General features: G+C 39.0%; 1 protein-coding gene across 1 annotated transcript; it reads left to right on the plus strand.

Moving 5' to 3' along the window:
• Positions 1-834: 834 nt before the first annotated feature.
• Cetn3 (centrin 3) lies at positions 835-15,201 on the plus strand. The gene is made up of 5 exons (XM_050152481.1): positions 835-983; positions 2,152-2,287; positions 5,476-5,590; positions 9,623-9,814; positions 14,794-15,201. The coding sequence occupies exons 1-5, from the start codon at positions 967-969 to the stop codon at positions 14,835-14,837; spliced, it is 504 nt and encodes a 167-aa protein (XP_050008438.1). The 5' UTR covers positions 835-966; the 3' UTR covers positions 14,838-15,201.
• The last annotated feature ends 800 nt before the right edge of the window (positions 15,202-16,001 follow it).

The raw sequence follows: 16,001 nt of genomic DNA on the forward strand, positions 1-16,001 counted from the left end.
GGTTGAGAGACATAAAAGGATAGTTTTGGGTTGGTGATACAAGTGAGGATATGAAGTAAATTAGGTACAATGCTTTAGATTCCCTAAGATAGGATAATGGAATGTTTTCTCCGAATTTGTCAAATGGTAATGGACTAGACAGTGTAATTATTGCCTGTATATAATTACATATATTGTACTTACTTTATATATAGTTTTTTCTATGTTAGTTAAAACTTTCTTTTTAGTAAAAAAAAAGGGGGAATGTTGTGTGATATTTTGTTTGTGCTCTGACACAACTTGCCTGGAGGTCAGAGGAGCGTAACCGTGGAAGCTGAGAGGTTGAGGCTCATGTCTTTAATCTCAGCACTTGGGAGGCGGAGGCAGTGATCTCCCTGAGTTTGAGGCCAGCCTGGTCTACAGAGTGAGTTCTTAGAATCACTTGCAAAAGTTGTAAGGGGGAAAACGCTAAGCAGCTTGGTAGTTTCTGAAATAAGAATGGAGAACAAAGTCTTCAGGTTTACGGTTTAACTTTCTGAGATGCACGGGCCACCCAAAATTGCTGATCTTTTCGCCGACCTGGATCCTCAACCATTGCTGCCTGTTTTAGAGCAGGCTCTTGTGCTGTTCCTCGAGACTGTCCGCTTGCTCGGCTCTAGCACACGGTGACACGCGTGGGGCCTGGCCTTTACCGCGGAACTCAGCGTGGTGACTGACGTGGGCAAGGGGCTCCCAACAGCACCCGGCCAATCCAAGGGGCCAGAGAGGCAGCGGGCCGAAGGGGTACTTGATTGACAATTGAGATGACCAATGAAAACAGAGGACAGAGAGGCTTCCGCCCTAATGGGCCGACTGTTGGCAATTTCCAGCCAATCGCGGCCAGAAGCTTCTGTTTGGTGGGTGGTCCGCGCGGCCGTGGAGGTTGGCGGCTGTTGAGCGGGTCTCCCGGAAAAGGCCCTGGGCGGAACATCTCGGTCGGAAGAGAAAATGAGTTTAGCTCTGAGGTCGGTACCGAGGAAGCCGTGCCTGCACTCCGCGCAGGGCCACGGGGCGTGGAAGGGAGGCCGGGCCGAGCGGCACCGGAGCGCCGAGCACCCCGCGGTCCCCGCCTCCCGGCCGCCCTGCCCTGGGGCCCTTCGCACCGCCGCGCCGGGAGCGAAGTCTCGCGAGGTTTCCGTCCTTCGTGAGCGGGGCCCGGGCCTGGCTGCCGCCTTCCTGGGGCAGTTGAGGCCCGGCCCGGTTCATCCCGGTCCGAGCGCTGCGCTCGCCCACCCGGGTGGGTCTGGTGTCCTCGCTCCCTCCCGTCACGTCCGGACACCACCTTCCCCATTGGCTCATCACCCTGTCCATGTACACTCGCGGGCTGGGCACTGCCGCGCAGGGCGACGCTGGTGGCCCGGGCGGGGTGTGGCGGGCACCCAGGGCCGCCACCTTCATCCCCTCTGTCCCTTAGAAGTTAGCCGCTCGCACATTCACTCTGCTAGGTTTCTGGCTATAAAGCTTCCATCTTTTCAAAACGTGCGGATACACGTGTAGTGCCCTCATTTAAACATTTGGCCTGCTTTTGCATTGGCAGCCTTTAAGGCAGACGCTTTCGGCTCGAAATACCCTTTTTAGATGATCTTTTACGCTTCTACAGAGTTTTTAAATGAAGACGTTTAACCTATCGTTTTATCTGTTAAGTGAGAGTTACAGCTGTTTTAAACATCACATAGACTAAGGCACGAACATTAGCTGCTGTTCGTATGCCCGTCTAGTATTTGTATGTTCATGTGCTTTTATGTTTTGGCTGGTTAATATCAATGGAATAAAAACACAAAGCACTGTTAGAAACGTATAATCTAAAAGCATTTTGAACTTACATCACTAAAGTGCCTTACCTAGTAATTGTGAGAACTGAATTAGAAGCTGTCCAAGGTAAACCAAATACAGCACAGCTGTCATTTATGAAGTTTACTTTCCTATGGGCTGTTCTGTTTTCATGGTCTTGGTAGGTGACATGAATAATAACTATAGTGTTTTGGATGCTGGTTTATACATGTACACTTCAGGACGCTGATTTAGGGACAGTTTATTCTCCAGACTACTCTATTTTGCTGAAATTTAGAAAGCCATTCTTTGTCCTAAGTGAGGTGAGATGAAGTGGACTAAACACATTTTTCTGTGTCATAGAAGTGATCTTGTAGTAGACAAAACAAAGAGGAAAAAGCGAAGAGAGCTCTCTGAAGAACAGAAGCAAGAAATTAAAGATGCCTTTGAGCTCTTTGATACCGACAAAGACCACGCGATAGATTATCACGAATTAAAGGTAACAGTGTACTTGATAACACATGGCTTTTGTTTAAACGAATCTCTTTGTTGGCTGTTGCTTTAAAGTCTATTTTAAAAGCTTGTTTTAGAGCTGTGAGGCTGTTTTCAGCACCCACCTACAGGTGCTGCACTAAAACTGAGTAAGAACCCTAATGTGGCTTTTAGAAGCTTGTATTTAAGTGTGAAGGGACATCCTGGTGGAAAGGATGGCTTTTCATTCACCCAGGTGCGGTGTGGGAAAAGAAGGGACAGATCTTAGCATACTCTTCCCTTTTTTGGTTTCCTTTGGAGGACGATAGCGCTCAGATTTAAAACCATGTAGGTGTCCTGTGCAGGCATGCACACCACATTGTGTCGTGTGTGGAGGGCAGACCTGTGCTTTGTGTATCTTTCATCACTGTTCATCTTCTTGCCTGGAGACAGGGAACCTCACTGAACTGGAAGCTCATCACTTCGCCTAGGTTGGCTAGAGTGAACTCTGGGAACCAGACCTGTATCCACCCTTCAGTGCACTTGCAGCCCTGCCTGTCCTTTATGTGGGTGGTGGGGATTCCATCTCTGCCTCTCATGGCTGCAGGGCCAAGCCCTCTTAACCATTGAGCTATCTCTTTGGCGCAGCATAGACAATTTTGAGATTAAGAGAATGTCGCCTCTGATCTCTAAAATATATAAGAATGCAAGAAACTAGACAAAAAAAATACCAAGTAATTCAATTAAAAAGTGGGGTGGAGAGCTAAACAGAATTTTCAACAGAAGAAACACAAATGGCTGAAAGACACTAAAGGAATTGTTCAACATCCTTAATCATCAGGGAAATGCAAAGCAAAGTGACTCTGAGATACCATTTCATACCTGTCAGAATGGCTAAGATCAAAAATACTGATGACAACTTATGTTGGAGAGGATATGGAGTTAGGGAAACACTCCTCCATTGCTGGTGGGAGTACAAGCCTGTACAGCCACTTTGGAAATCAGCTTTATGCATCAGCCAATAAAACAACATATATATACACACACACACACACACACACATCTCACATCAGAAGATGTTGTCTTTCCAGCTTTTATTTTTATTTTTTTGATGCAGGCTTTATTTTTGTAATAGCCTTGGTTGTCCTGGAACTTACTTTGTAGACCAGGCTGACCTTGAACTCACAGAGATTTCCTTGCCTCTTCCTCCCAAGTGCTGGAATTAAAGGTGTGCATCATCTCCACCCAGCTCTATCTTTTTTTAATTTTTAAGATAATCCTAACACACTCTTAGTGTGCTTTTCTTTGCTACAAAGGATGTAAATTGTCTAGTGCCTAATGTTGAGGGCCATGTCAAATTTAAGGCTTAAAATTACTAGTATAGATAGTAGGGGAAATTGATGAGAGTCTTACATATTTTACATTCCACTTAGTAAGAAAGAGAACATTTTGAAATCGTTAAGTAGCCTTAAATGTTTATTTAGGAGTTTTAATGGCAATCCAAGTAGGGGTAGGAACTATATAGTGAGAGGATAGAATATCTAAAAGTAATGCTAGGCCTGGCCCTTTAGCCTCTGCCTTGAGTTCCTCCTTTAGCTTGTTCCCCATCACACTCTGTTGTTGCTGCCGCCATTCTCCAGCCACATAGCATGAGTTATGCCTGTCCAGTGTCTTAGCTGTTTGTTGTCTTTGACTCCCATGCTTTGGGATTTTATTTCATAGCTGGAGCTTCTTCACTTCTGGTTTGCCTTTTCACAACCTTAAGTTAAGTTTATGTCTTTCTTCAAGTCTTTGGCCGTGTTCATTGCTCATAAACCTTGACTGGCTGCTCCCTGCACACTAAGGAAAGATCCCTCTACCTGGATTTTCTATTAAATGCTATATACATATATATATTTTTCTCATCACTTTTCTCACTTGCTTCTACCCAAACTCTTCCCATCTTGAGAAGGTAAGCAGCCCTGTCTTTTCTGTCCTTCCTAGTTTTGGCTCAGCATCTATTGTAGTCCCACATCCTTTCCACCAACTCTGCCCTGTTCATTAAGGAGTGATTTGACTCTCTTAAGATTTCACTATCTAGTGACACATCTCTTCTTTCCTGGTACTAACAGCAAAATGGCTTCAGTTTAAATTACTCTGAAAAGAATCTGGTGGCTAATCATGGTCGCTCCAATGGAAATGCTGTTTGTTGGGTTTTGAGAAAGGATTTTCTGTAACATGAGGTGGCCTGCTTGTTGGGGTTTCTGTCTTGCCTGGTTCCCCACAGCCAGCAAGCCCCAAAGAAAATCACACAGAAAACTCCCTAAGATTATAAACTGATTGGCCCATTAGCTCAGGCTTCTTGCTAACTCTTATGAGTTATATTAACCCATTATTCTTATCTATGTTAGCCACATGGCTCAGTACCTTTCTCAGCTGGGCAGGTTACATCTTACCTTTCGATGGTCTGGGCAGGAATGGGAGGAATGGGCTTCCTCCTTCCTAGAATTCTGTTCTCATTGCCCCACCTCTGCTTCCTGTCTGGTTGACCTGCCTATACTTCTTGCCTGGCCAATCAGCATTTATTTAAAATATGATTGACAGAATACAGACAGTTCTCCTGCACCAATTTTCTTTTTGTATTCCATACTAATTTCAGCTTACAACACTCTTTCTTGTCTCCTGAATGGTAAGATTATGAAGTTCATGCAATTTTATGTGTTTTACTGCTTTTATTTATTTATTTATTTATTGGGACAGGGTTGCTCTGTGTAGCAGCTCTGGATGTCCTGGAGCTTGCTTTATAGAACAGACTGGCCTCCAGCTCACAGAGATCCTTCTACCTTTGCCTCCCAAGAACTTGATTAAAGACATGTGCCACTAAAACAGGGTGCTTTTATTCTCTTGGTTACCCTTTTAATATTTATGATACGTTTTTTTAATCCTTCAGTGACAGAAGAATTGTTATCTCTGTATTTAGTGCACTATTTTATGTATTTTGTGTAAACTTTTAAAAAATTAGTTGGGTATATAAAAAAGGAAAATGTCAATAAAAACTTCTATTTAATTTCAAAATGAAAAACCAGTACAGTATCATTTTATTTTATTTATAAAAAATGCAAAATCATTGTGCTTTAGTATTGTCATCTTTTAAGATGTAAAACTTTCTTAGAAATCAGTGATTGATTGTTTTACAAGGAGTGCTTTATAATTTGTTTTTCCCTTCTAATCCAAAAGGTGGCAATGAGAGCCTTGGGTTTTGATGTGAAAAAAGCTGATGTGCTGAAGATTCTTAAAGATTATGACAGAGAAGCCACAGGCAAAATCACCTTCCAAGATTTTAATGAAGTTGGTGTGTACTAAAGTAGTCTTCATAACCGGTAGTTGTTGGGAAACTATGAAATTTATGTTGGTTTTCAAAGAAAAATACTTTGACTTATACTGTGAAAATTAGTTTTAACTTTTGATGATTTTTAACAAGGAATTATTGTGTTACTTTTCTGGTTTATTAATATTATGTCACTAAAGTGTGACCAAAAATGACTTCTTGTCTGTAAAAGAAAAAGTAGCATGCTGATCCTGAGGAAATCTTCTGAAGATTGCTGCCCTGTGCAGTTTCTGTTGGCAAAGTGGGAGACGACAGAAGTAGTAGGACTCGGTGTCTTGTGGGAGAGGATGACTACATCTCCTTAGGTGCACAGTTTATGAGGCTCTGCATTCTTAACAACCTTAGTGATGCCTGTCATCTGTTGCTAAGCCGAGGCCACAGACAGGGTGTTGTGAGGCATCAATTTTGGCGATTTGATTTTAATGAGTCACTCATGATATATACAGATAAAGCTTTTTTAGTAGAGGATTCTGACCAAAACAAAAACAACCCCTCCCCCCTTACTTCAGTAGAGGATTCTGGAAGGCAGGAAATTGGCTATTGTAGCTTAAAGTTATTACCTACAATGTTATAAATAGATTGAATAAATATTTAGGTTCAGTTTTAGTAAGCTGCTGTTATAAAGCAAAGATAAAATTTAAAGATCATGAGCTAAGCATGCCATGCAGTCATTTGTATATATTTAAAAATTGAAAACTGATGCAATTATTTAAGTCTTAAAAGAGAAGTAATAGGGGCAAGAAAAAGAAATGGTAACAAGAAGACAGAAAACAAAGATTTATCTCGCTCTCATTAAAAAGCTCATACTGAAAGCACAGGAGGCAGAAGTAAAATGACAAATATAAGAGGAAGCAGCATTCTTCCTAACACAGAAGATCCTCAACTTAGGAGGCAGCGTTGACTGTTTAGAGAGGCAGATTTATTCCCCCCTTGAGCGGAGAGCAAGAACCACCTTTCCTCTAACAATATGGGTGGTCTGCTAAGGTGGATCCCAGGACCCAGGAGTCAGGACATGGTGGGGATGATGCGGCTGTGACAAAGCTATAATCAAGGCACATGCTGAGCATAGGCTGCTTGGGAGCCCGATTCCCTCCCTGCATTCCCCATCTTGGTTCTGACTACCAAGTGTCAGTGAACTTGATTAGTTTACTTGTCTGTGTGTCATATTCTTCTATAAAATGAGGATAATGTAATAATATATAAGGGTTATGTAGTTTATTAACATGGGAAATATTAAACACTACTGTATATTGGAAGAGCTATCAAATGCTGTTACTATGATTAAGAATAATCCCAGTACTCAGGAGGCAGAGGTAGCCCATGCTCTGAGTTTGTGGTTAGCCTGGTCTGCATATGGAGTCCCAGGCCAGCCAGGGCTACATAATGAGACCCTGTCTTCAAGAAAAAGAAAGGGTCAGGGAATGAGTCTTTTGTTCTGAATTCAGAAGTTGGAAATATATTTGTATTGTTGGGACATATTCTGTTCTGTATTCTTGTTGTCTTATTTCTGTTTTGTATTGTTGAAGGCTACTTAAAGCATTATTATTCATAGCTTTGTAAAAACATCTTTTGCATACATATAATTTTAAGAATTATAATTTTTATATTTTAGTATTTAAGAACAGAGTTCCATATTACCTAGATCTTATCTTTGTGGACCATTTGTTGTAGCCTAAGGACACTGTCCCATAGAATTCCAGATGAGCTTGGCACTTCCTGAGCTTTCTCCATTATAAGAAAAAAAGTCCATTCAGTGCAAGGGTAGTTAGCATCATTTGGGTAATGAGTAGCAGGTGTTTCAGGAATTGCTGCCTTTAAGGTAAGATTAGAAGTGAGATGTTTTTATACTTCTTCTGTTCCTGGCTTGTACTACTTACATTTTAAATTCTATCTAAAATACAATATTATATTGTTTTCATTTTGATTATTTATCCAACATAGAAATTTTTGCATTTGGTGGAAAAAATGGGAATTAGTTAAAATTACCAAGAAATTGTTTTTAGTACCTTAGGATTTGTGTGTGGACTCTGATTCTATGTGATAGAGGGAGATTGGTAGCGAGGACCAAAGTTGTCAGACTGTAGCCCTGGACTGAATTTGACTGCATACTCTGCTCTACCACCCATTTGTTCAGGCTGCTTTTCTGCTGCCATACTTGAGTGAGTAGTTTAGACTGTGGGCTTAAGTTCCCTGAAAACCTCAAATGTTTTTATCTGGCCCTTTACTGGAAATATCTCTCAAGGATTCAACTAGAGAAGTTAAATCTTTTCAAAGGGGACTTTTAATTTAAATCTTCAGGAATCTTAGATTCCCAGGAAGATTGTAGGAGTAGAGGAACTGCAGTCCAGGCACAGAAAGCAATGGTACTAGATGGTCAGCATGTTTGAGACGTTTGATCTCATGGAGTCTCCTCTGCTAGAGAAGGTCAGAGCGCTGGGAAGGCAGACTCAGGTCATATTGATGTCTTAGGTAATGTACTAAAGTTTACTTTAGTCAGCAGAACTTAAGGACTGGGATACCATGTTTTCCAAAAGTAGCTGATGAGAAGATTGGCAATGAGCCAACAAGAGTCTGGAGAAGACAGAAGGTTGACTTTATGGTCAGGATTGCTAGGATGAAAAGAAAGAGGGCTCTGTTGGAGAGTGAAACAAGATGGTGTCCTTAGAACTGTAGTATAAGTGACCCTCAATGGGATCGAAAGCATTACCATTATTTCAGAATGAGTAAATGATGTAGTTACCCTTCAGTCAGTGGAGGTCCGGGGCAACAAAGCCGATAGGTGGCTGGCGAAGAACTTGAAGGTCTGATATTTGTGAGTTTGAAATAAATATTGTATGTTTGGATAGGAACTTTCTAACAGTGTCTTTCATGGTTTTTGATTTAATGTAGTCCTTCAGAATTAGCTGTTACCTTACCTGATTTTTATAAGGTCTAATAACAACAGTGTAATTAAATCATCTATCTTTGTAGTTGGTTTTAGTGTGCTTTATGTCAATAAAGTCCAGTACTACAATATAAAAATCAAAAAAAGTGGTTGAATGGACAGAATTTGGAGTTTTGTTAAATAGTTGATACCTTCACTTTGTGGGTGTTAATTATTTTAAATCCTCCTACTGGATTGTAGGTGTGAGCCACAGTGCTTGGTTTGTTTCCATTGAAAAAGGTTTCTTGCAAAGAAATAGTACTTGTAGAACAGAAGTAGAAGGTGAAGGTGTGGAGGAATGTCACTGTAAAACACGTTATGTCGGGTAATGCTTTAGTTACTGAGAATTAGTGGCAGTTACAAGTCCGAAGAAATCTGCATTCTCTGGTAGAGAATTGGCAGGTGGATATATAGACACATCTCTGAAGTACCAGTAGAGTGTCGGTGGGATAGGACTGCACATCTTGGCTTCCCATCTGTTGTTCTTTAAGTGCATTAGGATTTCAGCAGTCTGCCTTTCTGGTTTACCTGTCATGTATGTTACTTAATCAATGAAGAAATTTCATAACACTTTTTTCTTGTCCTGCTTTCTTGTTGGGACTGAATTCAAAATAAGTTGAGTGTGTGCCATAGAGTTAAGTGTGGTATTTTATTTTGGTGTTATGGCTGTAGGTATGCCAATTCTTTTTATGAATATTTATGAGCTTTGATTTGCATACTTATAGTAATATACTTCAATTAGTTTCTTGGAAACCTTTTTTTGGATAAAATTAATGGCGAAAAGATAATTTTGGATTTACGTGTAGTTGATATACCATTAGCTTGACTAGGTGCTTACTCAGCCAAATGCAGATGAAATAGCAATAGACAACAACTTGTAGAAGACTTAAATTGTATTTTTCACTTTGGGCTCATTAAATATTCTGGTACTTTCTGGCTACAGGCATTTGAAATTTTCAAATGAATCTATAGATTCCAATAGGACCAAATTACTTTTGATGGTGTAATGAAAATAATAAATGCCTTTCCTTGTAGCAGAACAGCTTTGTTAAAAACGTTTCTTTTAATTCTAGTGACAGACTGGATATTGGAAAGAGACCCACATGAAGAGATACTGAAAGCATTTAAACTATTTGATGATGACGATTCAGGTAAAATAAGCCTGAGGAATTTGCGACGTGTTGCCAGAGAACTGGGCGAAAATATGAGTGATGAAGAACTTCGGGCTATGATAGAAGAATTTGATAAAGACGGTGATGGGGAAAGTAAGTGCTGGCCTCCTTGTTTTCTAAAATCTGTTGATTTTTCAAGACTCCAAGCAAATTTTCTCTCCCTCCACCTTTTCTTTTGCTTTTATTTTTGAAGATTAGCCGCGTGTTGCCTTGAGCTTATTTCAGGTTTAGTCTTGGACTTAGGATCCTTTTGCCTCAGCCACCAGAATAGATGGGAGTCCAGTTGGGTGCCAAACTCTGTGAACTTCTATTTGTACTGAAGCAGATCTTTAAAACACTATGTAATTTATAATATGAAATATACGTACTTCTCTGAAGACAAAATAGCCCCAAAATTTAGCTACTTACCAAAATTTTAGATTTTAATGCTTTCTCTCTATACCAGCTTGCACTTCTGAGCTATTACTAAATTAATTGATTTTTCTTTCAACCACTTTTACTTATTTATGTTTCTTATTGTCCTCTGCTGCTCTGATTCAGGCCCTGCTTTCTATTTAAAATATTACAGTATTCTTTCCCTAACTGCCTGTGAGATGCCATGTCTCTTAAAGCCTTCCAATTGCCACTCTTCATTGTATTGATAATATTTTTTTTTCTAAACTGTAGGCTACAATGATGTCATTTCTTTGTTCAGACCCTGGAGAGTCATTACTACCTGCAGAGTAAAGTACAAATCCTCCTACGCCAGTTCTATACTTAGTACCTGATTTGTTGCGTTGCATTCTTCTTTCCTGCGTCAACTTTATAGAACACTGTGTCCTGAAGACAGTTTGTGTTTGCATTTGCTCATGCTTCTTCATCTTAGGGCTGATTGCCTGTCTGTTGAAGTGTTACACATTTTCCCAACCAAGTCCATTTGAACACCATCTTTCTCTCAGAAGTCTCTGAAAGGGTACCTGTGGTTGGTGAGGGTTCCAGTGAGGCTCATAGCGTCTAGAGGAGCAAACTGGTTTGATACTTTATTTAATATGGATCCCCTTGGCTATAAACCAAGTTTTATATTTTTTCATTTTAAACTGCTGAAGATAAAAATACTTTGCTGCCTTTTTGTGACCTTTACTAACTCATTTGGTCTTATAAATGTTTAATGCTATCCAGTTTTTAACAATAACAATTTTTCTTAACTTTATGGGGTTTAAGTAATAAAGACAGTGAATGTGGATATAAAGATAAATAATGTATAGTACAAAATAGACATAGGCCTATAGGCATATCTGATAATATAGAAGGAATAGTACCCCAGTCTGTCAATATAAGTATAAATAATATAAAACAAAATGCAGTATGTACTTTAGTAAAGATAAATGCAACATTTAAGAAGCCATAGTAGACTCCTTTTTAAATAATGATGATAATGATGGTTGGTGTCTTAGGGTTACTGTGGCTGTGATGAAACACCATGGCCAAAAGCAACTTGAGGAGGAAAGGGTTTATTTGAACTACATATCTTGAATCATAGTCCATTGAGGGAAGCCACGGCAGGAACTCAAAGTAGAAAGGAACCTGGAAGCAGGAGCTGATACAGAGGGCATGGAGGATTGCTTTCCAAAGGGAAGAACCAGGAACAGTCACATTCTGAAAAGGAAAACCAAACTCCCAGCTCTGTAAATAACCCAGTATCTAATGTTGGGATCCGTCCACTTAGAGTCATCTGGGTTCCTCCAAAGGCCTGGTCAATGTCTCTGGGTCACATCTGCAGCCCACAGATTATCTCCTGAACTCAAGCCAGCGCCACTCAAGGCTGCTGCTGCTCTTTGTTTTCATGTCCTGATACTTGTGTCTTCAGACTTTTGGGGTCTTTTGCTGCAATTGAGCTGCACTTCACCAATGGCCTCTGTCTTCAGGGCTCCAGCCCTGCCACACAGTGCCAATTGTCAGCTGCTCTCCGTGTCCTTTCATGCCTTCAAAATCTGTGCCACCTGGGGGATCTTACATCAGACAAAGTTGGCCTGCCAGCACAAGGTACAACCTTGACACCTCTGAACCACAGCTTCTGTGTGCTGAGGAAACACTTTGTAGAAGACCTCACTCCAGGATGCTGCTCGCTTCTTAATCTCCACCAAGCTGGCCAGTGTCCATTATCCCAGCAGAGCGAAGGTTTTGCTAAAGCGGTTTTAGTGGTTTCACCTTAGTGGTTTTGGTATTTTGTTAACCATAGCTCATTCTTCAGCCGCATCTAACCAGAACCACATATGCTTAACTCAGAATATTCAACAACCTCAACAGAGTCTTTGATTCTCAAACTTCCTTCTGGACGTTCACAAGCCAGACCTCCATCACCTGCTTATCTTCCACTCTCCCGCAGAACAGCTCACTAAGCTTTGAACACTCATTGGCTTTTCTAACCCAGAGTTCCAAAGCCCTTCCACAGTCCTTGCCAAAACAATGCTTTCGGGTCTCTCACAGTAAAACCCACTCTCCTGTTACCAGTTTCTCTCTTAGGGTCACTCTTGCTGTGATGAAACAGCATGATCAAGAACAGCATGGGGAGGAATTTAACTCACATAACTTGAGTCACAGATCCTGTGTGTGTGTATGAATATGTGTGTATATATACATGTTTATACACACAGTTATCTATACATCCACCACATATTCACACACACACACACACACACACACACACACACACACGTCTGTGTATGTGTGTTTGGGAGTCATTTCTCAAACTGTCTTGTCTCTGTTCCTGGGCTGCGTGCTGCAGCCTAGCTGACCTGTGAGGAGTCTCCCATTTCTGTAGGATTGCTGAGACTTTCATTCCTTTCCATTCAGCCTTTTCCCTGGTTCTGAATCGTCAGGCGGAGCTGTGTTCTTGACCACTCAGGTTTTTTATTTTTGAGCTAATGTTAATCTTGAGAAAGATTGTGCTACAAGAAGTCATTTACCATCTGAAGCCTCTCTGGTAGTCAAGTATCTAAGATTGGTCCCCTTAGTTACTTTCTGTTTTTTACTTTTTTGAACCTATGTTTTTAGACATTAAGTCATAAAAAGATTTAAATATTTTCAAAATGCTTTTATACTTTAAAGTATATGTAAATAATATAAAACAACTATTTGTGATTTTGGAACTTCTATTTGAAGCTTAATTTGAAATTTGATTATTGAAATTTTATATTTTAAGAAAAGTGAAAATTGAGTAAAGCAATTACTTCTTAGAAATTGGGTATTTTAATCATAATTCTTTTATATATGATTTATAATCAGATCATTTTGGGGCTACTTTTATTGTTTTCTCGAGAAGATAACACTTTTTGTGTTGGTCTGGCAGCCTCGGTGTGTGTAGATGGCTTCAGTTAAGAGTTTTAGATAAGACCCCTGGTTTAGGGTTCTTGCCTATTTGAATTCTTAGTTGGGGGAGAACGGGTCTTCTTCTCACAAGCTCTTCAGATGTGTTCTTTAGCCACAGAAGTCACTACTCCAGTTTCTCAGATCCCAGAATGCCTTGTAAGTGTTTAGGACTGAACAGGAGTTCATGGATGTCTGCCTCTTCTGAACATCTCATTCATCTTTAATTCATAGTTTATTTTTGTAGGTATTTGCTCCCTTTCTGTGCTTGCAATGGTATTTCCCTACCTTGGCGTTTCCCTATTTCCTTCTAAATGCTGTATTTCTAATGTACTGTCTGATCTGTGATTTGCTGATATCTAAAATTTTCTCATTAATGATTTCTTCCACAGTGGTATTTTCCAGTACGGTCTGATCCATATTTTATAATAAGTTATTTTGTGTTTCAAGCATTTGTTCTCTGTTTCAGACCTAACATAATTATTGAACTATCTCTGGAATTAATGTACTAATTTCTGATATATATGCTTTAACTCAACATTTTCTAGGTCACTTTCTTTATCCACATATGAAGAACATGACTCTACTGTTTGAACAATGACTAAGAATAAAATCTTTCAAATTTATGATACCATTGTGTCTTTGAATTAGCAAGGATTTTATAGTGACATCTATTCACTTCTTCTGTTCGATTCAGGATAGGAACCCTGTATATGTTTTGATGCATTATACAGTACTATGTGTGGTGTTGCATTTATTAGACACCTGAAAATGTTTGATTGAGTAAATCACTGTCTAGGATTTAAAGAGAAACAGTCTAAAAACATCCTCATTGAGTTTACTTTTTAGACAAAGGAGATGACATACAGAACTGTTTTGTACAGAGCCGTGGCTAGAAGCCAGGTCTTTATTTTCAGTGTGGTGGTTTTGTGCCATAATAAAAATTGCCACCCATAACTTATGCCTTAAAGGACTTATTAAGTCTTGACGTGCATATACTCACTTGCTGTATATAGGAAACTTTCTTTTGTGAACATTCCTGTATGTGAGGGTGTGTACTCACATACACCTACTTTAGATTCATATTTAAGATTGCTCAGTCCTGTTTATTACAGGTTGCTGGCATAAATATACTTAAAACATTTAAGTTTCTTACTAAATTTTATTTATAATTTTAGTAAAGTGCCAGATAATTATCATACGTGACTATTTCCTGTATTCTTGTTTTATAGTTGCTATATAATAATCTGTATTTTATCAAGTTATTTCTATTAATGCTTTTAAGGTTACATGACTTGGTTTCAGTCATTTCTTTCTTCAAAATAAGCTTTAAAATCAACAATTTGCCATTTTTTTCTAGTTTGAAAATATTTTCTTTCTTTAGAATTCTGTTAGTTCACATGTGTGGTATAGGCAGATTGACTTATGAAGGAAGCCTTCCTAAATGTGTTAGTAAAGATTATAAAGATGGTTGTTAAACTACTTACATTAGAACTGTCACTTTTTAAACTGTTTCTGCACAAACGATATGTACGTGACTGACTTTTATGGTAACATATCATCTGTTGTCCCTACTTAATGTGATAAGATGCTCACTTATTTAGAATTTATGTTTGGACTTGTAAGATTTTTGTATGTTGAAAAGTTTAATACATTATGAAGTGATGGTTCCTTGGGGAAAGAAAGTTTCTGTGTCTCTGACCATTATATTGTCTTTTTTGCCACAGTAAATCAAGAGGAATTCATTGCTATTATGACCGGTGACATATAAAGGATTGCGAGAATCAACACCAAAATGTTGCAGTTGTCATCTGTATTCCCTTTATGTGACTAAAGTCCTGTTTAAAAAAAAAAAAAAAAAAAAAACAAACCAATTTAGTCCTTTCTCCACAAGGACCAAAGCTAAGCACCCTTTGTATTTATTTCACTGCGGCTGAGTTTCTCTGTATGATCAATGTTGTTCGCATCGACAGTTTTAACTTCAAATTGATAATGCAGCTCTATATAAAGCTTAAAAATATCAATGTAGTGTATATTATTTGGAGGCTTCTAAATTTAGCATTAGCTATTTTTATTTTGATGCACATGTTTTTTAGACACTTATTAATAAAATTCTTATTTTATTAGTATGTTAAGTTTGGTAAACTTTCTATTTTAGATTTCTGGTATCTGTTAACACTTAGAATATATTTTTAAATCTTTAGTCTTTACACTTTCACTTGTATTTGAGAATAAATCAGAAAATATACATGATAATAGAATAGAACATTTGTCCATGCTCTGAGGTTTCATTAAGCTTGACATTTCTCACTTCAGTACAGGAATATATATATATGTATGTATGTGTGTGTATATATATATAATGTCGGATTTCTTCCTAAGTCTGCTGTCCTTCAGTTCAGAGGACTATGGATTGTGTATATAGGCCCATCTTTTCTTTCTACAATGTTTTAGAAATCTGATTTTGTAATGACAAGTTGAGCTTGAATAGAGTTGTAACCATTTAACTTCTTGGCAAAGTGAAAAATGAAAATTTTGGATTTTATTGTGGTAAATCAATAAGGAAAAGAGAAAACACTAGCCCTAGAAAACACTGTGGGTTTTGTTTTTCCATGATGTATCGAGAAATCGTGGAGATAGACTCTCCAGGTATTAATGGGGCATTCTGCCTTCTTGAAGGTAGGGGCAAACAAAGGATTATGGGAAATGGTACCCCAGCACATCTCCAGCAATCCAGTTCTCGTTATATGAGCTTTCCTAAGAAGAGCGTTGCGTTTTTAGGTTCAGTGGCTTTCTTCTTTTAACAAAGAAGAAAGTCAATACAATTTGTGACAGTTGAGATACTTTCAGCCTGCTAGCATAGTTCAAATAAGTAAAGCCTGGGCTTTATTTTATCTGAGCTATGTGTGAAAGTTGCCCCAGTGACAAACACTCA

Source organism: Alexandromys fortis, unplaced genomic scaffold (genome assembly GCF_014885135.2).
Source record: "Alexandromys fortis isolate MF-2015 unplaced genomic scaffold, M_Fortis_MF-2015_v1.1 scaffold_47, whole genome shotgun sequence".
Taxonomy (NCBI): Eukaryota; Metazoa; Chordata; class Mammalia; order Rodentia; family Cricetidae; genus Alexandromys; species Alexandromys fortis.

Coding starts and splice junctions, on each gene's coding strand:
- Cetn3 (XM_050152481.1), top strand. Junction 5,591..9,622: donor CCAAGATTTTAATGAAGTTG/GTGTGTACTAAA, acceptor TTTTAATTCTAG/TGACAGACTGGATATTGGAA. Junction 9,815..14,793: donor TAAAGACGGTGATGGGGAAA/GTAAGTGCTGGC, acceptor TTTTTGCCACAG/TAAATCAAGAGGAATTCATT.